Source organism: Varroa destructor, unplaced genomic scaffold (genome assembly GCF_002443255.2).
Source record: "Varroa destructor unplaced genomic scaffold, Vdes_3.0 BEIS01000006.1, whole genome shotgun sequence".
Taxonomy (NCBI): domain Eukaryota; kingdom Metazoa; phylum Arthropoda; class Arachnida; order Mesostigmata; family Varroidae; genus Varroa; species Varroa destructor.
Window position 1 is genome coordinate 16,005,752 of NW_019211459.1, and position 22,179 is coordinate 16,027,930.

General features: G+C 41.3%; 2 protein-coding genes and 1 long non-coding RNA gene across 4 annotated transcripts in view; 1 reads left to right on the forward strand and 2 right to left on the reverse strand.

The window, feature by feature from the left end:
* LOC111252526 (calcium-binding protein E63-1-like) overlaps nucleotides 1–11,301 on the reverse strand; it is a 23,165-nt gene extending 11,864 nt beyond the window's left edge. The window contains exon 1 of one of the 2 annotated variants that reach the window (XM_022810609.2): nucleotides 10,772–11,301. Coding sequence is in view for 1 of the 2 variants with exons in the window: in XM_022810608.2 (XP_022666343.1) it covers nucleotides 10,425–10,456 (32 nt within the window). In the remaining variant the exon portion in view is untranslated. Of the gene's footprint in view, nucleotides 1–10,424 lie in introns of both variants that reach the window. The other variant, XM_022810608.2, reaches the window with a different exon arrangement.
* Nucleotides 1–19,786, forward strand: part of LOC147754916 (uncharacterized) — a 28,128-nt gene extending 8,342 nt beyond the window's left edge. Inside the window, exons 2-3 of the long non-coding RNA XR_015329674.1 lie at nucleotides 19,289–19,524; nucleotides 19,653–19,786. This is a non-coding gene — a long non-coding RNA (uncharacterized LOC147754916). The remainder of the gene's footprint in view (nucleotides 1–19,288; nucleotides 19,525–19,652) is intronic.
* LOC111252524 (uncharacterized) lies at nucleotides 14,285–21,478 on the reverse strand. Its single transcript, XM_022810600.2, has 6 exons — nucleotides 21,186–21,478; nucleotides 19,659–19,779; nucleotides 19,280–19,505; nucleotides 16,471–18,134; nucleotides 15,904–16,067; nucleotides 14,285–15,211 (listed from the first exon to the last, which is right to left on the reverse strand). The coding sequence occupies exons 1-6, from the start codon at nucleotides 21,246–21,248 to the stop codon at nucleotides 14,876–14,878; spliced, it is 2,574 nt and encodes an 857-aa protein (XP_022666335.1). The 5' UTR covers nucleotides 21,249–21,478; the 3' UTR covers nucleotides 14,285–14,875.
* Between the last annotated feature and the right edge of the window lie 701 nt (nucleotides 21,479–22,179).

Genomic DNA, 22,179 nt, shown 5'->3' on the forward strand with positions numbered 1-22,179 from the left:
ACACATGCATATTTGAACATTTGCACTCATTCTTTGTAAGAAGGTTTGTTTAGACATGGATTTAAGGTAAGGAGACCGTTTCTCCTGGGGGGACGGGCACGTCTTCTTAGCTCGTGCTGGAATCAGCTTATAGGCCTACACCTAAACAAGCAAATAACCCCCAAAATAATAATTTTTCATCAATATCCGAGCTCTATTAGAAAACGGTCGGCATTTCAGATATTGCTAACCAAACCCGGACAAGCTTGAAATGTACGATCATTATAAAATTTCGAAGACTCTGTTTAATCACGTAGATGCGTTTGATGACGCACCCACTACCGGCACTCCTAAGCAGATTATTGCGCCTCATCGATTTGTTCATTTATTTTTACTATTCCTTAACAGATAGATATATACATTTCAGATTTCCCCTATCGCATGGTAGATCCCTATCACAACTAACTTCATTGTTAGTCAAAATGTAATTCTAATGAAGTACACTGCAAATATTCCTTATATTGGTTAGCCTCGGGTTGGTCGATCGGTCACACCATTCATAATATCAAAACGTTATATTTATTTTAGTGCACTCCCTATACAAACGCTTGATGCCGAAAGCCAGCTAAACAGGCACTTCTATTGCTTAGCATTCATTACAGTATCACTGCGTAAATCCTCTGCGACCGGCATAACGCCGTGGGCGCCATTTGCCAAAACACAGAACTGAGGCACACTGAGAACAGCGGCATGACTCATTGCCGCCGCCAATTACCCGCAACAATGATCGCTGAAGCAAAATAGATCTGGAAGAAATGGTTCGGATATTACCTTGCACTTCAGCGTATACTGTTATCCACATAACAGCCAACTTTAACTTCCTTTGGATAGTGCTCACATAAAGATTGGATGTGTGGCTTCTCAGCAGAGGGGGTAACAGACATTTCTTCATTTGCGTTTCGAGCACCGCTATTATTGGCTGGAATGATAAAATGGACGGTATTCTCCACATTGTTAACTTTATACTCTCTATCGAGTAAAGGCCACCAGAGCTACATTCAGATATTCGTAGGTAGAAGGAGGATCATTGGACCGTTCGTGTAAAATATCACAAAACCACATTAAAGTATTCCAATGTGAATCAAGTCAGAGTAATGCAGTGTTTATAACAGGACTGCCATAAAATATGCGACCCACCATTATAAGCGAAGCATAGAGAGTAAATTAGAGGTGGAGTTGTTATTTAAGGGGCTGTAGTAGGTACAATATCGGCTGTGCTTAGGTTGTCGTCTTGCAGTCGGTGTTCCGAAATCGTACGTTATCCGGATAGATTTTACGTTAGTAGCATAAATCTCATGATAGTTTGTTTCAGAAACTATTCGGTGGGTCGAAAAGCTTTCGAATTGTATGCGATAAAGTGACGGTACTTCAGTGTATACTAATTTCTTACAGAAATTCGAGGTATTGGTAAACGATATCAAGGCCTTGTTGTCTATAACAACAATGACTTCCAGCCATGTCCTTTTGACCGTAATAGCCGATTATTTCTAGAGCCTACAACACAGGTTTTCCTCTGTTCTGAACTCAGCTCATGAGAAACCCATTTTGCTTTCTTACTTTGTTTTCAACGTTACTGTTATGATTTTAAAACATGCACCTCGCGACTCCCTCCAGGACGTGAATTGTCCATGCTCTATTTCGCACAAAAGCTTTCGTGATCACAGCGACCCAATCTACTGTTTGAGGCCCTGAGATGTAGTCAGTTCTTTTATGTTTTCAAAAGCTTCGTATCCATCCTCCCTTAAACTGTATTTGTAGGACACTGATCTTCTTCTCCCAGTGTTATCATTAATCCTCAGTGAATTTCATCACCTTCAGCATACACAAACTAAATCATTTATTTGGCTTTGCATGAATCATGCGTAACCAAAGGTTCTGTCTAAAGTTCGTTTCCTTCAACGAGACTGACGTTCTTCCTAAGTAGCTTTGGACAAGCTCGTTGTCGAATATTACGGGTATGAAGCTTTAATCAATACAGACAATGGAGTATTCGTTGAACGCAGTAAATTTTCGTATGGAGATGATTCCGTAAAAACACTTTCTAAACATGCTTCCACTCAGCTATTTTACGATTTTATTACAGACATTTGCCATTTGTATTTTACATAAATGAGTACACGGGTTTATTTATTCCCAGGCTTAAGCAGATGTTACCTGTACATTTTTACTCTCAGCGGTTACTGTATACTCTGAGTCGTTACTTTTGTCAAATAATAAAACACTGTTTATTAGGAACTCTTCGACGTTTTATGATCAGTTATGACGGTATATGACGTCCAACTTACAAAATTGTCTAAGTTCAATATACCCCTACACTACAGGTACAATAGAGTTAGTTTTATAGTTATAGAACGGTAAGTTTTATACAATTCAAATCGTAATTTATATGTTTCATTGTAGAACAATGGCTGCTATTCTTATTTGTTGAGAAGAAACAGGAAGTTCGCAGAACAGGAAGCGGGGTAATACTCATGAACGAGACAGTTTCGTGGTAATACCTATGAACAAGAAGACACTGTTGTCGTCTTTATTATACCCGTATCCTTTATCGGCGGGGCATAATATATGTATATTGAGCTAAATCTTAAGCTTGTATGTGTTACGTAGCCAGTGGGTCGACCCGATTGCGTGCGTTGTTTCTAGCACGGCGCAATTATTTTACACTTTTCTTAAAGCAGGACAATGTGCATGTTTCTAGAACCTCTTTCTCCTATTACGTCTCGGTTTTCTATCGGACTGCTATTGTGGATGAAGGTTAGTTGGCCTTTGATGGCTTTGTCCTTTCAGTTGTTCGAAAACGTTTCGATGAGCCTAGTGTCTAGGTCTTCGTATGAGCTTACTAAGGTCGAGATAAACGTAGACTTGAGTAGATAAACCTCAGCGGAAGACCGCCATGGTCTATCTACTACGCCATGCTCTGAAGATAGGTAGCGGTACACAAAGCAAATGAGATTTAGAAGGCCACCGTGCCATATTTAAGTGTATAAGAATGTATTAAGTGAGCGAAGTCATCAACAATTCACGCATTTTTACGCTCAGGCTAGTATTTATACCGCGTCCGTATTTGTAAGGCCGTTGCGGATGGATTCGACGCTGTGAGAGAGATCAATGAATAACCCACTAGCTTTGAGCACGAAATACGGTGAGTGACGAAAAAGACTCCAATGGAACGGTGTTTTAGTATAATTTTTCTTGCCGTTATTAAGAGGTCACCATTGGCTACCGTTACAGACATTTTTATCCTAGTACTTACGCACAAGCTTGCTGAACTACGCTCATTGCGACACGATCGATCTTCATGTCTAGTATTTCTCTATTTATCTTGTCAGCTACTCGCTTGTAGTTAAATTAGCACCTGAAAGATAATCGGCACACAATGGACCCGACGCACGAACTTGAACAACTACTTACCGTGCTTATGTCTGGCGGTCGAGAACAGATCGTTCGTATGTTTATGACTTTTTGTTTTTGTTAATACAGTTTGAACCAGTCTACCGCAGTAGTTGATGAAAAGTTCCTAGTGAACGCTAAGTTGCTGCCAAAGGTCGTCTATCGGCATGTCTCGATTTCAAGAGTTCATTTTTCGAAATTTTATTTTCTATACAATACCCATTAGATACAGCCGCCATTGTTGCCACTTCGGTGGAGGACTAATACTGGCTTGACAAAGCTAAATAGCTCATTGTTGCTTCACGTCTAGCAGGTATTATTTACCAGATGATAAATCCTAAACTAATTTTCTCTTTCGCTTTAGCTTTTTTTCTCTTGTACACACACACACACACATTCACACACGCATTGACCGTCAATTTAGCTTGTATTCATACAGAAGTACAGTGTTTTATGTGACCGTCGCCCGCGTCCCCTCTGACAACAGTCGCGACGCTTAACCCTATATACGCTATTCACTGGCTTTCCGAATTGTCCGAATCAATTCGGAAAGCTAGTGAATAGCGTGGTCTAGTGGCCAACGGCTAGGGAATTCAACATACGTGTGGCATTTAACTGTTGCCTGGTAAAAACGAGAACGGTGGCAAGCAGAAGAGCTCACGCCAGAATGTCTCTGGGTAAAGCTCACGATGCCTCTCTCTCTCTCTCTCTCTCTCGCACTGGTGTTAAGCTCGCCTTGTCGTTTTGTGGTAACCCGTGCAGCCATTGGCTGGCTATGTAAATATGACCAGTAGCAAGCTGATACACTGCGAAGCTACGTTTGTTGGTTCGGCCCGTGTACCCGTAACATACATTGATTGAATAAGAAGCGTGAGGAGTCGCTCATACGAGGTCTGGAAAAACATCGTTCCGATTCAGCTTCTAGAAAAAAAGAGGTCTGTCTTTACGGCCTTTAGTTTGTATTGTGTCTGGTTCGCACACCGATTTTAAGAAGTCTTTTTCTTGTAGAAAGCGCGATGCGATTCAGTATAGGCGTTTTGCGTGATTTGTAAACACCGAAGATCTTCAGCGATCTCGGCAGTTGCTTAACCCGCCAACAATAGCTTAGATGATAGACGCTGATGTCATCACGCGTTCTCTTGAGGCGAGAATGGACTGAGCGCTTTTTAAACAGTCGTTCGAATGGGTATTAGAGTGAAGGCCAACGTCACGTCATTTTTCTCCTTTATGTAGATCGGTCATCAGCCAATTTGTACCGGCCGTCCTGATAAATGTCAAAACGCACAAAGGGTGCGCGGGAAAGCGACAATGAAGGTAGGCGCAAAAATTCGCGTTCAGGGTAAAATACGTGACTAGGTTTTGTTATTAACGTCATGTTTTGATTGTATGACTTGAGAAATCAATGGAGTTTGTTTAAGTAGATGATTATTGGCCCGTAGTTTAATTTTGGTTCGATAATTGTTGAGAAAATGAAAGTTATTAATGAAACGTTGTTAGCTACCATTTATACATGTACTTGCGGAGCTGTCACGATCGTCTTTTATGCAGCCATGTCTAACATATGCATATGAAAGCTTGTTTCATGATGCAGTGGGGAGCAGCAATGAAGGACGTGCACGATAGATCAATGCGTTACAAGGTCATAGACTTTCAGGAAACGCATGATATTGTAATATTTCACTGGCCAATAGAGCCGATGATAAATGTTAGCATTGACGTTTGGAGCCGCGTAAACCCTACGCTCGATAGCTACGATTTTAGGTCGGAAGTGGTTGTATTGCCTATGCCTAAGGAAGAAGGGTTGGTTTCCGAGAAAAACTATTTTTTCTTGGAAAAAGCGCCAACGTTAACCTGTGGCTAATAGTATGTCGGAAGTATTTGTTCTTGTTTGAAAGAAATTTAACATCAAACTTGATTTATGGTCATGGCCACCTTCTTTAACGGATTAAATAAAGTCAAATATTCAAATGTGGTAAGTTTTTAACTTTAGTCTCTACATTCACATGCTAAGTTTCACCATGAATATATATAAATTTTCATACACCAGACTGCAGGCAGATACTCAGTCAGGAATCAGGCAGACAACTGAAAAACAAATATTGGGCTTATGTACACAGAAAAACTAAACGACCCCTCACCCTAATTATATTTAGGGGCCTGCAGATAGTAACAAGTATGTTGTGTTTCCATGCTAGTTCTTAGAATGTGTATATTCAAAAAGTAGCCAACTACACACAAAATAGGATCGCTTAATCTTTGTTAATGAAGATCTCGGTGTTCAGTGGTGATTAATCGGATCTGGTGCAGAGCTTGCGTACTGATCCGTTCTGATGAACGAATTTTTAACAAATAGCTTGCAAGCACTTGTGTCCCTCGTATAATGGTATTACATGTCATATAACACATGCAAACGATAGTATACTGACAACACAAATTAGGTAATTAGAGAGAGTCTAGTATCGCGATTTGTGGTCACTTTTTTAGTCGAAGCTGGCAACCAACTTCAGTGAGTCCGAACGATTGAGCAGTGTCAGGAAATCCTTCATTTCACCTAAGAACCCAAATTCCTGATCTATATGTATCTCGAGTATTACGGTACTAGTGTATAAAAAAAAAGAACGAGGCAAATGCTATATCCACAACAACTTTTCGCTTTTAAGAGTAGTCTATTCAAATAAAACGAAATTGCCCTACAAATAAACACGCTAAGCGCCAGATTATATATCCCGAGTAAATGTACAGAAAAAAAACCTATTTTGCTACTTCTTTCCTTAAGGCCTATTTCCTTGGGTGATTATGGTTACCCATATCCACGTTTCTTTATTTTTTTTCTTTAGATAGCATAAAAGGTATAACTCAAGCGCAATTCTTTTCAAGAAGGCTTGCTTTCCCAGTCACTACAAAACGCTTTGAACCTTGCATGAAAATTCAGTCACTCTTATTTGAACTAGTTACAGCTGTCCTATTACATGCTATCTTCTATGTATGTAGCATTAGCTCGATACATCTCTGCGAATCAGTCGAGACATAAACAGTATTGACAGATACGTGCATACACAATCCAATTGTATTTCAGCTATCAAAAATTCCAGCGTTTCAGGAAGATTTGTCTTGCCTGGCATACCGGCGATTCTGAGCAGTAATAAACGCACACCGGGGACAAATACAGTTCAAATAAACGTGTCTGTCTAAATACGCGAGACATAGGTACGAAAGGGTAATTTTTGAAACGGTCAAACTTTAACAATACTTTACAGGATAACCTGTATAGGTTTAAGTCGAGGACCAGGCAGTCATATAGACTAGGCTCCTCCACTTACTTTCCCTCGAAAGGTCTTTTCCGCGTTTCTGTATGCCTGTCACGCCTACAAATGCCAAGAGCATAACGCAAAAGCAAGTGCCCTTTGCCACCTGGAAAATTGGGGTCTACAGTTTTTGATCGTTTTTTATTTGCCTATTCGCTTCGGCTACGTATTCGACATTGGGTCGAAATGAGTCGATGTCGACTTTTTAAAACCGTATATGAGATGGCCCTACCATACATCCCTTAAATTCGATCCACCGAAGTCGCTTTACCTATTAGTGTCGTTCCTTGACATTGTTATTGGGGCAAAAAATAGAAATCTCGCCCAGACCATTACACCCGTATAGGTGTCAGATTAGTTCTAATCGTAACCATCTTTTAGGACCGTTGAGTCAATAGAGCATGTGTCTTCTATACAAAACGTTCGAGTCCTACTGCGAGTCAAATATGTACATAACCGCGCAGGTGTGCCTATATACGGCTCTTTTTTTTCAGAAACAATAACAATACTTCAAGAAAATGTTTTTTTTTTTTAAATTGAGCACGTAATGAGCCTTATTAGCTTATCAGTAATTACTGGGCTTATAGATACTTGGCGGATTTGTACACTATACCAATGTATCGGCTTTATGATTGAATTCGGCGTTACAGAACTATCGCTTAGAACATTAATTTGATTGCCTATCCCAGGAACTATCGATCAATGTATAAATGTTGACTGCAAATAGACGGTCGTCACTTTTTCGGTTCGGCTTCTTCGCATACTCAAATACGCCGGACGTTTTTAAAATGTTCCCAAGCAAGCCCAGTTTCCGTTTTGTCACTGTTTCGTCCCACTCGTACACTTCAATTGATCACAGCACGCTTACCAAACTCACATTAACATTTTGGTTTTTGATGCGATCTCTGGGTCGTCATCAGGATAGCCAATAGTTCGTCCTTTTTTGAGGAGACGGGTGAGTTCATTCTTCAAGAAGGTAGTTTGCCAGCAGCTTAATTATTTGCTTATCTATAATAGACGCTTCCGTATCTATGAATAATAGTTTTGTTGAAATATCAGAAATTGAAACATAATCGGGTTTAGAAATTGTCCCATGTGGCTCACTATGGGTGGATTTCACGTACAGTTTCTAAGACACTGAGAAATTATCGCGTTTGCGTGCGCCGTTAAAAAGGAAGCGTTATTTTTTGGCCGAATGACCCGAACGCTAACCTAAACTCACCACACGTCACTTGAAAATTGCACTATTAGCGAAAATGCTCAGATGATGACGCAACTAGCACGAAACCCAGTTTTCAAGCAATCCCGCTACTTCGTTCGGGCTCGTCGTAGAGCCTCACGACGCACAAAGGTCATCTAGTTAGTCAATCCCTCGTGGCAGCCCATCAATCAGCTTCTAATCTTTTCGAGTATCAAGCTTTGCTATCCAATATCTCAGGGGCTATTTACAGATAGTTGTTTCTAGCGATAGAGCTAACTGAAACGGTTGTTGACACAAATAAATAGCCATATTTCGTCTTGAGAGCATTAGCTAGCGAAGACTACGAGCTGGTAAAAGCAGAGGCGATGACCTGGGCAAACTGGGTATGTCGAGCATATGACACTGCACTTCACTAACGACTGAAAAGAAGTGTTTCGGTCTCAGAAGAACAGTTCTCATATATAAGCTGCTAAGCAAGCTAGTTCAATAATAGGCTTCTGCCATTTACAACAACACAACAAGGCGTTTAATTGTTGCAATGTCACAGCGGTAGAACGGAGTCGGTCTATATTTCTAATTACGAGATATGGCCGATACGTGCAGAAAAACGTAGAATAGCTTATCTCATACATTTCTGATAACTGTAAGGTAGAAAGCAGGATAGTTCATTTGAGGCTCCGCTAAGTCGTCACAATGTCGTGGCGTATACCAATGGGGGAAAAAAAAACTAATCTAGATATTGAATTTTGTTTAAATGGCCCCCATGGAGACGGTGGTGATATGGTGACATCGACCATTCAGACTGCGGATGTTTGAGATTACGCGGTGTATTTGAGCTTCACAGAGAAACGTGCATACAATTGTATATGTCTCGAGAAGGCCGTGTTTCCTTCCACGCTGAGAATTAGTTGTCTGAAACAACGCTGAACGGTATGATCGAATGTAGAGTTTGGAATCTTTATTTTATTGATGTAAATTTATTAATTAATTGTAGTTGCAGACCATACGAGCTACTTATACTCAGAAAGCCACCGTTTAGTGTCTAGCATGGAACTACATTTTTTTTTTTCATAGAAGCTAGAACTAGTTTACATGCAGCTAGCCTTTGCTGTGGCCTTTCGGTGACATACTTGTGCCAATTGGGGTCGTTCAGTGCGTAAGGCATCGTAAACTCTATCAATCTCTTTTTCCCTAAAGGACCCAGGAGTATATCTATTGCATTCGAAAGAATTACGAAAGAAAAGCTGATCGACAAAATGTCTTGATGACTAAACGATATAACTATTCGTATCAATTGATAGGACGCAAGCTGAGGGAGTAAGCTGGCCGGAAAGAATACCTTAGAAAAACCATTCTGAGCAGTGTTTTAGTTATTGCGTTCAGCAAATAAAATTAGCTAAATCAGCGGGCAACATATTACAGGTAAAACGGTTTTACGAAACAGGCAGCCAATTAAGTTCCTTTGATGCAGGAAATTCTAGGTACCATTATTCGGACGCATACTTTGTACACTCGCTTATTAAAAATGTATTATTAATCAAAACCTACTTAAATAAAATATTAATAATAATAATATGTAATATTAAATAAAAATAAGAAAAACAGATTCCTGCTATTTAAGCGTGATAAAAGAAGCGTCGTATAAAAGTAAGACGCGCGACTGCTGCTTACATAACGAGGTACCGCTTTTGATTGGAAAGTTGACATGTTCAAGGTGGCCTGGTCAGGTTTATCACAGCGATAAAATTGTTCTTATCACTGGGTCTGACCCACTTTTTAGACCAACGTCAAAGTTTTGGCGAGCCCCAAACAAGCAGCGAAGATTACTTCAAAAACGATGCCAAATTAATTACGGGACAGTTGAGGCTTAGCACGGCTGACGCTGCAAAAGATCGTCGCCTTCATGCTCCGTAGAAAAGTTTACTTCAGATTATGATCCAGCTATACGTCATACTTTTACTTGTTACGTATTTCATGGGATTCTGTCTTTACCATCATCGACAATCACTCATCTAATCGCACCGTCGTTTTCTTCCAGAAATAAGACTTTTCAGCGAGTCTTTTGGTAGACCCATTTTCGTCGGAAGGCCGCATGGTCATCGAAGTAGAGCATGTAAATCTACATGCTCAGGCAGGACTGCATTTTGTTTTTTTGGTGTCGACATTTCGGATTCTCTTATTCAAAGTATGATAGGCAAGTGATCCTCCCCGCGGGTCCGTTTCCAGTTCGACAGAGATAAAAATAGACCGGTCTAAAAAAATAAAGAAAAAGCAACGGCGAGACGTAAGAAGACACCTAGTAACCGTTACTCAAAAGAGCCTAAACAGAGCCAAAATTAATTTATTATGATTATTAAAGTACGACAATTTATCATATCAATATTATAAGGCATCTATTGAAAAGGTACTAATTGTTTGTACCTCTATCCAGTCACATTGTTAACATTTGTTACATGATCGTGTGCAATATTTCCAATGAAACGACTCACTCTGATGTAGTAGTTGTCCTAAACGATGTCATTAACTATGAATCCTAGAACGGAATTGGTTAAGATTGCTTTGTCAAAATCCACTAACGGCACCATACACAACACAATTGTCCCAAATGCCCCTTTGTCTTCGCTCAGCGTTTTGGCACTTGCATAATCTATTTACTTGCTTCCAACGAAGCCTACGAGCACCGTGTCGTCTTTTTAGGCCACGCAAGATTTGCTTAGGTTATGCACCAGCATAAATGTCAGGTCCTCCAATAACTTCTGCCACCTGTCTAATATGCGTATTATTATATTTAAGCACTTCGCTCGGGGTATTCACAAGAACTGTATCAACGCTTCACCTTTGAGACAGCCTTGACTCGGTCTGCTATAATTTCCTGCATCCGTATCTCTCTATGAGCATTGTTCTCTTTACGACCAGCAACGCGCCGTCAGCATGCGGTCGGTGATCATGCCCGCGCATTCAGCCTTACACAATCTCGTTTGTCAGAGTCGGCTGGCACCGACGTGTGTGAGACAAGCCGGTTATTCAGTCAATCGTAGTATTTCGTTTACGCTACTCTTGCTTAGGCTGTCTTTGTGGTACGTTCGTCAGGAACGCAAGCAACTTCAAGTCTCAAGCTTTCTGGATTCGGAGCAGCAGTCACGTGCGGACTTGACTGGTCTTTTCCGCAAGTTCAAAAGCCGCCACAGCCACCGGCGGTAGCGGCAACCGAAGGTTGGAGACGCGAGTCTAAGAAGCGATTCAAACTTAATGGAAAAACTATAATAGTAGCGCGGTTACACTGCAACCTTGTCCTTGTGATTACAGTAGCATGTGAAGATAACTTTGAGAGTCGAACGAACAGAGGATGCCGACCCTGTAAACGTGCAAATAGCTGTAGCGCCAGAACCAAAAGGCGAAGGGGAGATGAACAAGTAAAGGCCCTCACGGCTTAAAGAGCGGCCGTCGAAGTTGACTGCCGCCTGGCGGGGGAACGCATACGCAACAACAAGACTCCGGGGACTAGGCATGCAGTACGACTCAGATGTAGTGCAATCTATTGTGAGTATATTCATAGACAGGGCAAGACTAAAGCTGTCATAGACGGGCATAATCGGGGCCTCGTTCGAACTTGAATGCGGATCAAAAGGCGATAGAGTAGGCTCGACAGGGCGCTGAGGCTTCACTTGATCGCTCGCTTGCATATAATTACGTTCGGGCAGATCTGAATGAAAAGTTCTATTATGCTGTCGGCAGCAACATCGTATGAACGCACTCCTGATTGAAATATTTACATGCAAATTGTGGAAGATAATGCCTCAGTTGAATAAGCCAGAAGTGTGCCTGTGGCATCGTGCTTCAATCGAAGGACGGCTACCATCGCGGTCGATGTACCTTTGCATCTTACCTCAGCGGCAAGGCCGGTCAGGACCTAAAGACACGCTAGCAACGACGGCTCTGGCAGTTACAGTAACAACGAAATGTATTATGGTTGGCAGTAACACGATGGGCCGATACGCCATTTAGTGGTTGCCGATTTAAATAGATCATCGTTAGGAATGGACCGAGCCGTCGGCTGTTCTTTACGGTCAGATACTTCGCAATTTGTGCTCTTGTGGCTTGCGGTTAACGTCGAGCTATAACACTGCCGCTGCTGTTGCGGCGGACGACGCCACAGCCAATACCATGACCGTTACCGACTACTGCTCAGCTGTTGCCCTTGGTGTGCTAATACAGTCTCGAAATGTTCGTCGCGGTAGTCTGTATCCATAGATATGATGCATTGGCTTAGGCCTACTCTCTGTAGACTATGGGAAACAGAATTTTGCCCTTCAGCTGGTCCTTGTCTCGCGAGCTGATCCGCGCAAACTCGATCAAAGCTCATTGACCCAATGTAAACATGTATGTATACTAGTGTATACGGGTACACCTGGTATTCCTAAAATAGTTTGAAAGAGAAAACAGAATAATAAAAGAAAGCTATCTAACGGCATTCATTTGAGATGAATATCTGAAGCAACGCTTAACGACAAGGCTAGACACAGAAGTAAAGACACTTAGTTGTAAAAAATATTATGTACAGACATAGCGGTGTAAAGGTGAGCTGACCTAGGGCAAGGTTACGACTGACGGGAGTGTCTAATCGTTAGTCAGCTGTGATTTGTTCCGGTATACAGATCATGGCCCAGGCAGAAGATCAGCAGTTATTGGCTCGTCAAACGCAGACTGTTTTACCGTCTGCTCGTACGTGTTATATTTTGGAAAAGAAACAACTTCTCAATTACTGTTCATTCTACGCACGTGCGTGTACGACCGTTGACCAGACAGACTTCTTTTTGGCTGCTTACTATTCCTCTACAGGCGTTAAAACGGCCAGCTGTGTTAGGGTGTCGTCACATTTCTTTGTTGCACATAAGGAAAACTTTAACTATTGCTTAAGCACCAACGGTAACTCAAACCGAATACGCAGTTAAGGTGCATTTTTGGCGGCCTGTTCTCGATAATCCTAGTAGTAATTGCTTTATTTAGAAGATCGCCATTGTCTGTATCATTTGTTTATTTTGTTGGGTATTTACATTGTTTATTTTATTTTGGAAGGGCTATTAAATATATGTATATAAGAACATTATGATTATTAAAGCTCTTTGACTAGCTACTATAGGCTGCGAACATTGGCATATCGTTGAGGCTTGCTTGACGACCGCAGTTTTCACACAGGTACAACTTCATTTTCATCGAATTTTAAGTGGCACAAATACTCGAGGCATCTATAGTCATCCAGAAGTAGTCAGCAGATGCAGATAGGAAATAACGACTGAACAGATCGAACAAAAACTATTCTTTATCCAAGTAAGTTGTTAATACACGTTTTTTGAAAATAATTTTCTAGTCAAGGGCACAAATGTTAGCAGCTTTTTGTATCCCGAAACTGGCTGGGTCCAACTTGAACAATATGCAATCCGAGCGATAGGATACCACTACCTGTCACGTATTTGAAAAGCTAAAATTGTTAACGGAGAAGGGGGATGAACGCAACGCGGATCACCCCCATCATAGTGAGCATGATTTATGTAAGTTAAGACTATCAAATTTTTTCTTTTGTACTTTCGATCCTGAAGGTAATGCCCTTTCCAAATAAAGAGCTAAAGAAGTGTATCCGATATGATATTTTGACAATCACGCTTGATTTATATGTAATAAAAAAATTATGTAATGGAAATTTATGAAAGTATTATTCCGAGCTAGTCCTTTGAGGGATGTAATATTTCGACGTACGACAACCAAAGTGTTATTGTTACTATCTGCAACAGTCTTAAGATTGTAAATATTCGATAATCTAGTATAATTAAAGTCAATACACCACAATGGTGACCTTATCGATAGGCGATTGGTATGATATGATATGAAGGAAGACGGCCAAGGACAAGCAAAATTCCCCAGTTAGTAAGGGGTGCACGCTAACAACAACACAGTTTTTTTTCAATTTCTTCTAAGGCGTTCAGTCTGATTGGTGTCACCAACAGAATGGTTGTCAGTGTTTATAAAACAAAAAACAAACTTCCTACACATCTGTTGTATAACAGGGTACTAGACCTTCGTCGGTGTTTTGTATCGTGTGTCTAGAAAAAAAAAATGCAGACAAAGGGATCGGCAGCGTCTATTGAACTAGTTACGTAATAACTACTTGTCGTTTCAAAGTTCAAATTTGTGTTAAAGTGCTAACCCAGACGTATAACGCCGCAATAAGTTACCTCAGTATAGAGGACTGAGGAATTTATCTTTCATGAGTCAATTTCCATAAGGAATTAGACACTGCTTAATGCACTTATGAGAGCAAAAATCTATATCCTCTGAAAAATAAACTCAAACATTTTAAACAAGTATTAAAAATATAACTTTATTTATTTCGATAGGCTGTATGCTATATATGTAAGTAAATATATATTGACCAGGTTTTAATTCGTATAAACAAAACAGTGATGTAGTCAGTAGCCTCCAATATACAGGAGCCACGCTACTATGCACAAGGTCCGGCACAAAAACTTTGCTAACAAACAAATCATCGATTGATCATGGGTTTTTGTGGGAGAGAGTTGCTTTAGTATATAGAAATTAATGTAATACTGTCTTTTTGCAATTGTATGTCGAGAACGGCCTCACTTAGCGCAAAAAGTATACACTATAGTCACTGCCCATATGTTTACCTAGCTACAACTTTTAGGCTAAATGTATTGCACTTAGATTGTTGAAGTAAAGATGCCCCAGTATCTAAAATACAATTGTGCTCTAAACAGGAACACCTATACTTTTTAACAAAACCATCATAGAATACTCAACGTTAACTACTACGCTTAGATGTTTCCGTACCATAAATCTATCCAGTATTTAAATTAGGTAAGGGTTATGGTTCTGCCTATACTCTGTGACAAAAGCAATCAGGTCAAAAATAGAACCCACGTTATTAGGCAAGGTCACAATCCTTAGCTTCTGACTGTGTCTGTAAGTTAGGTTGAATTGGCATAGGTGCCTCCTGGTCGGGTTCTATGTGTTCGGGGTCATCAATAGTCGGCAGAAGACGAGCCTCATCGGCGACTCCGTTAACTAAGGGAGGATCTTCCTCATTTTTTTTAACTAGACGACTGAAGTCCTCTGAATCGGTCCGGCCAATGGTGCTGTGATCATCAGCGCACTCTGTCTGGTTTTCTCCGCCGGTAGGCTGGTCATAGCACGCATCTGGTAACACGACTTCGGGTGCGGATTCGGAGGCATCGTCCTGTACCCCATCGCCATCAGTAATCTTTAATGAGACAGGTATAATTGGAGGTTTTCAACAGCTCACTTGCAAACCGCACAAGTCAGATCGGGAATTGCCAACGTTACTTGAACTTTGAGTTTAAAAAATGAGAAAAATGTTTTTATTTTTCAGCAGTGGCTATTACTAGTGATAGCCTAAGCTAAAATTTAACTATGAGAAACTATTCAAAGTTATAGCTGTAAACGTAGATGAACTAAAAACAACAGCGTGTCCCTTAATGACTTTTTTAAAATAACAGTTTCGATTATTTCTGCCAGGTTCTGTCAGTATTAGACTCAGTATGACATGAGCTAGCGATGAGTGACTTCCCTGATTCTCTACCGCTGCACACAAAACAAGGTAACCTTGCACTGCGAGCCATATCGACCTGACCTAGCACATTTGTGTATGTAAAAACTTATAGCATCCACCTAGGTTACGCTCGTTAGCAGAAAAAGTCTGGCATCGCTGATTCAGGGCACCCTTCCTACACCATACCTACACAATGTGAATAGAACAATAAAAACAGATAGATCTCATAGTCGATCTTTACCCATCCAATGTAAGTTTTCTTGAATGTTCTACTGTGATAGTACGTACTTATAGCTTGATATAACAATAATATCAATGTTAAATTACGAACGGACGATCGGAACGAAGGAGCGCGTAGTATAAAGGTTGACGTTTATCATTACCGTCATTTGACTAGTCGACGCGGAGCTGGAGTTCGTGATAATTATTATCTTGTCCGGTTCAATCAATGAACTGGGGTTATCACACTGGCCACGAACAGCACAACCACATCGTCGGCAACGGTTGCTATTTACCATGGACTGCACGGTTTCGTCTGATTCGCCCTCTGCAAAGCCGAAGTAGACAATGCATGAAATGAGGAACATCATATACCTTGACTCTACGATAAAAGATGACTGCCATTTTCATACAAGCCCTGTAGGAATTTGATTTATAATAGAATTTGACGGATGTTTTGAGGAATCGTGTGGAAGTATCAGCGTAGAAATTACATGTTCATCACATAATGAATAAAATATATACGAAGCTATAGGATAACTCCATTTAAAGGAGGTTGCTTCTTTCGATCATGAGCTATTTCATAAGGCCACCTAAATTGCTGCCATGCTACGGGGTCTGGGCGTTATAATTTTATTATTCAATTGATTTAGTCAATTTAATTAGTATAGTTCCAAGATGGATATGTGTATTTATTTGTTAAAAAAGCGCCGTCGACGCGACAGGCAAACCTTGCGATTCTGAGGGCGTGTCTTCCTGATTTTCCTTGTCCTCCCCCCGATTGGCCTCGCGGTGATTCATTGTTTCACGACGCTTAAAAACGCCTGATTCAAATTCCTCCGAAATTTCACGTTTTTCCGATACAGTTTCTATTTTATTATTAACTGACATCTGTAATTGCTCATCGGGATATAGCCCGCCACGCTCAGTGTTAGTAAATACACCTGTGTCGTGGTAGCGGGCTTGGTCTCCGGTAGTGGCAGGCCCTTGTTGAGTATGAGCTTCATGTCCTGTACCAGTACCGTGCGCTGTGTAGTTTGGTTGAAATGAAACTGAGTTTGCGAATTCGTGTCGAGAATTGTCTATGCATTGGTCGACTATATGACTATCTCGTTTTTTCTGTCCAGACGAACCCGGAAGTGGGTGCGATATTTGTTCAAGATGTTTATTCCCTTCATAAAGAGAAACCTGCGGTTGGCCGCTTGGCGCTGTTGATGCGTTTCCTTGATTGTCAGGGAAGTGATCCTGGGATGCTATGGGTCTCGGTCCAGTAGCATATGATCCCAGCTCCGTGAAGCTGGACGAACTTTGCTTAGCCCGATCGCCTTCTGAAGAAGCAAGTAAACTGTCCGGTTGAGGGCGGAATTGCTCTGGAAGAGCCTCAGTCGAATGATAGTATTGGCTACTTGAATATGACCCACTTGGCAGATATCCTCGCCGACTATCTAGATACGAAGCTTGCGCAGAAGTCGTATTGCGATGTTTTGACTGGCTAGAGGAGCAGCTTCCGTCAGTCTGTTCATCAAGTTGTCCGCTCTTGTTTGACGGGTACAGTTGCGTGACTATCGGTTGAGCCCCTGGCGTCAACGGATTATCGGACAGCGACATGGGTAATCGAGTTGAGGGTTCGCTGGACATTGGTGCAGAGTCTACTGGGTGGCCGGGGGTATATGGATGAACACGTTGATTAAAGGCGGAGGCAGATGCCGTGTACAGCCATGAATTTCGTTGAGATGGATCAACTTGTGATGCAGCAACTTGGAGATGACGTTGTACGCTTTCTGATGTCCCTCTGGTTGCCTGTGATTGGCAGGACGAATTTTCAGCGGGCCGTGAAGACGCTTTTGCGTCGAGTACTCCATTTATCGATCCCGAGGTTACAGATATTTGTGACAATTGTGCGTGATACGGACTGTATCCCGATAGTCCTGCTAATTGTCCTTGAAGATGATCTTCCGCCGGAGATCCCGCTCCAGGAATCTGCACGTAGCGTGAACCACTCAACAATGGTGCAGGCATTGGGTGAGACTGCCGCTGAGCATCAAGTGATGGTCGAGCTATTTGCAGTGAGCGCTGAAGGTCTGCAGCGGGACCCACTATTCCGTGAGGATATATTTGGCCTGAAGCTGATGCTCCAGATGTCATGTACGACTGGCCACGTTCAACGGAAGCCAATTCAGTCTGGTAGTGACGTTGATCTATTTCCACGCTCGATCCAGCCATGCTCAGGTGATCTAGCGTTCCAGCTGACGTAGTCTGCTGTGCACAGAAGGGTTCAGTCCACAGGTGTTGTTTGCCGGCAGTTGTAATCGTGCTGGAACCACGCCTAATCGAGCTACGAAGCCCAAGCGGGCGGCTGGAAGCATATCGCTCGGAGAATCCAGGATCGATGACACTTTCCGAAGTAAACGAACACAGAAAAATGAAGCAGCTTAGCTTACATGAGTGTACTGTTAAAGAGTATCAGCCACAATTGACGATTTTCGGTTCGAAGCTTAAGTGATGTTTATGCTAAATATATCGAACCTTAACGACTTATTTGGAAAAAAAAAAGAAATCATTCGCATCAATCAAAGTCCCACCGAGTACTATAAATTTAAAATCATTAATTAATTTAACCTCGCTTAGTTTTTCTTTGAAATGACGACACAGGATTAATTTTGTGTCTTGATTCGCCGAATCGTCTCAGTAACAGGATTTGGAAAGCTTTTGTCTTATACCAGGTTAGAACCCGCGTACATGTGATCTTTATTTCAATAATTAATATTAAGATATGCTGAAATTTTACATCAGAGACTTATAAAAATTCACAAATCTGAGATAGGCTTTTTGAAAGCCCTGTCTTTCACGAAACGACTCAGGGTTGCTCCGTCAGGAATCTTTTCGTATTTAAAAGCAACACCTTTACGAAAATCAATGGCTTCGCAAAGGTCGACGGAAAGCAAGGACACGAAAAAAATGATAAATTTCCTGAACATCTACAAAGGCACACTCTTTGCTTGTTAATACCTAATCATAATTGCAATATTCGCTGAATGATTTTCTGCATGTGAAGATCCAAACTATGCACGCTCTCTCTCAATAGTTATCATGATGGCTAAAGGATAGCTAATCCTTATGAGGGTATTTTGGCCTGAGAATTTTTTCAGCACGAATAAGGAACTACCGGGCTCAGCTAGAATGACTAGGTACGTGCGAGTTCCGAACGCTGTATTTCGAAGCTTAAAGGGAAATTAGTCGTCTAGCTTAAGTCCTTACATGGAATCATTGTTTCTGAGATGACCATTAGAGGCATTATCGTCTACATCACACTATCGGCTATGCTTAAAATGGTACAGCAAGTCACTCATAAACTGGACGTCTAAGAATAGCATTTCTATTCGAAACTGGATATTATACGTACCTAAATTCGCTTAATGCGTCTTTTGACCTGAAACGTTATGCGACATACAAATACTTAATCATTCAAGTATGTTCCTTATACATACGATAAAACTCGTCACAAAGCAGTATAATTTATTCATTTTGCCGTGTCCGTACGTTTTCCAGCCGAGAAGCTCCCCGGAAGCACTTCTCAATGCCTGCTGAACGTAGCGCGGCGGATTTAGCACAGACGAGGGCGAAGCGTACATTCGCGGCTGAATCCCATCCTCGGGGCCTCTAAACGGGGGCCCATACGACTGGGAACCCGCTTGCGTAGCACCCGGAAGCCGTAATTGATGTGCCGTCATCGAAGCCGAAATAAATCGATCGCGTGCTCCGTGCTCTACCGGGATATACGTAAGGTAAAAACATAAAGGCACTTATCCTCAACAACTTTATGATTGATATGAGGAGATTTTTTAATTTACGATTTAACTTACGATGTTACTTAAGTATTTTAAATAATAGTAAATGTTATAATATGAGATAGGCAAACCAAATTGTACGTGGTGCTCAATCGTGAACTTATCAGCTGCTCGACGCCCGCAGATCGCGCATTTGAAAGGGCGGGCCCACGCCTCTGAGCGGCCAAGGTCCATAATTCCTCCGGATTGATCCTGAAAAATTCAAATTGTAAATTGTCACATGATCGACCAAACAGCCTATCTTGTTTCTTCGTTGTGTACTATATGTATCTGGCGGGGCTTGAGCCCGTGACCTCTGACTTCTTCAAATAGAGATTTTGTTTTATGCTGCGCATTTGTTAATCTACGCAACATGCTAAAAATAAAAATGTTATTGTTAAATTACTTCTCTCTGAAACTTACTGTTCTATTTGTAGAAAAAAGCGGCAGGCTGTTCTAGGTTTATCTGGGGCTTGGGCATAATAAGGGAACTTGATGTTAAATGAACCTCGGCATTAACAAAGCAAAATTAAACATGGTGAACATAACTACACTATCAAAAATATCCATTATTGCTTCTATATAAAGGCGTTTACGATAATAGTTCGAGCCAGCACGAAGATACAACGTTTGCTGAAGTATAAACACTCACAAACTTGCAGTTATTGACTGATAAAAAAAAAAAGTGCTATTAATTGTAAACGTCAGCTTGCGGAAGGGGTAAAGGTCAAGTTCAATCAGTTGAACTTAATCACTAAAATTCATCTGTAACCTGTCTCCGGTATAGAACTTCCATAAGCATCAATAAGCCCACTATGCCCAGATTGAGATAAGCGATATCTGTAATGCTATGAAGTAATACGTTTAATTAAACTTACTTTGAAATTATTATATGGCGAGCCACATTTCAAAAAGTGAAATTACCATTTCTGCAATATTACGACCTGTAGTCGGTAGTCGAAATACGCATCTGCATGAGTTTACCAGGAAGCGAGTGATTAATATAACTGTCGTATCCAGGATACCATAAGAAGATGTTATGATCTTTCCAGCCGTGTGGGTAATATTTTGAAATGCGTTGTACTTTGGAAAAATATTCCGTCCAGCGTCTAGATAATTATTATAATAAAGATATGTGTTATTGTGCCTTATGGCTCTTAAGATATCTTCAGTTCACACTCGGAAAGCTTCCGCATCCCGTGCTTCGAATTATCCACTATATTATCTTTTATCCCAATGTGGTTGTGCACTGGAAAGTTAGTCACTCCAACTTTTCCACCTGGCACCAAACGATTGCCCGCCGCCATATTCGATACCACTATATCAGGTTATTGTATCGTTTAACTAAGACAGTAACCCGACTCTTCGCTAACATGGTTAACGCATGTAACCAGCCATATATGCATACGGCATGTGCGTGCGCATACAGAACTAGCTGTCAGCATCGATTAGATGGCTATCATCTGTACACAACCACTACAGCCGCTTATTAGTACGCGTTCGTACCCTTTTGATTACATACTATGATCTTTCAAAGACTATTAGCAGTTTTTCTTTTACGGTCAATGGGTTCAAGTTATATTCTCCCCAGCGGTAGGTGGATGGATGAGCGAACTTACATGTTGACGAGTCACCGGCGGCAATTGTTGCTGCTGTTGTCCGTGCTGCTGTTGCGGTTGCATAACGACAAATTGGAACAACTATCAACACCCGGCAAGACGTGTCTTTCTCACTGGTAAGGTTGACGGACACAGCTTAGCTGTGCCTGCCCTCTGTCCTGAGACACAGTAACTCCAGCGACGAGGAGACGAACAGAAGCACGAAAAAGACTGGTAGTAATGTATCGCAGCTACGAAACACTTGTGTGGTACGATTAAAGCAAACAACGCCATTCGTCTTTAGCGGCACTTCGTGCAAAATGGCTGATGCACGCTGGACGAAAAGAGGTCAGGCGGGAAAACTACCCACATCAGCAGACGGACTGGGTAAGGAGAACATCAAATTCAGTTTACTTTTGTTACGATGTTGTTGATAATAGAGGAGTTTTCGAACGCCGTTGAATTAGAAGAGGTATAATCCTATTCATCACAGAACTCATCTGCCTGCTGCTGTTAGTCGCTAAATTGGAGTTTATTCCATACGACGAGATCTAGGCTACGAAAAACAACATGGATAGCACAGGCAGCCGATAGGCCCGCTGCTGCTGCTGCTGCTGCTGCTACGACGACAAATGAGCCCGAAAGACTTATAAGATATTGATCCCATTGAGAGCTAATGCGTGTTAGATGTCATCATCGTGTGGACGGGTCCTTTTTCTATTTCCTGTTCAATTATGCATTTCATTAAGTATTAGTAAGTATATTAAGTAGCGTTAGTTTTTCTTGGGTCATCAATAAGGGTACCGTTACGAACTGGAGTTTCGGACACAATTAAAGCTTGTGATTATTTCGTGTTTTCGTCATATCCACTGTGCTTTAGAGTACCGGTATTTTTCTAGAAACATGTGGATGGATCTATCTGTACTATTAGAGATAACGTATGTGATGAATTTTGTTTTTTGATCACATTAAGTTAAGAGAAAAATTAAAAACACTCTTAAAAAATGCTTGCGCC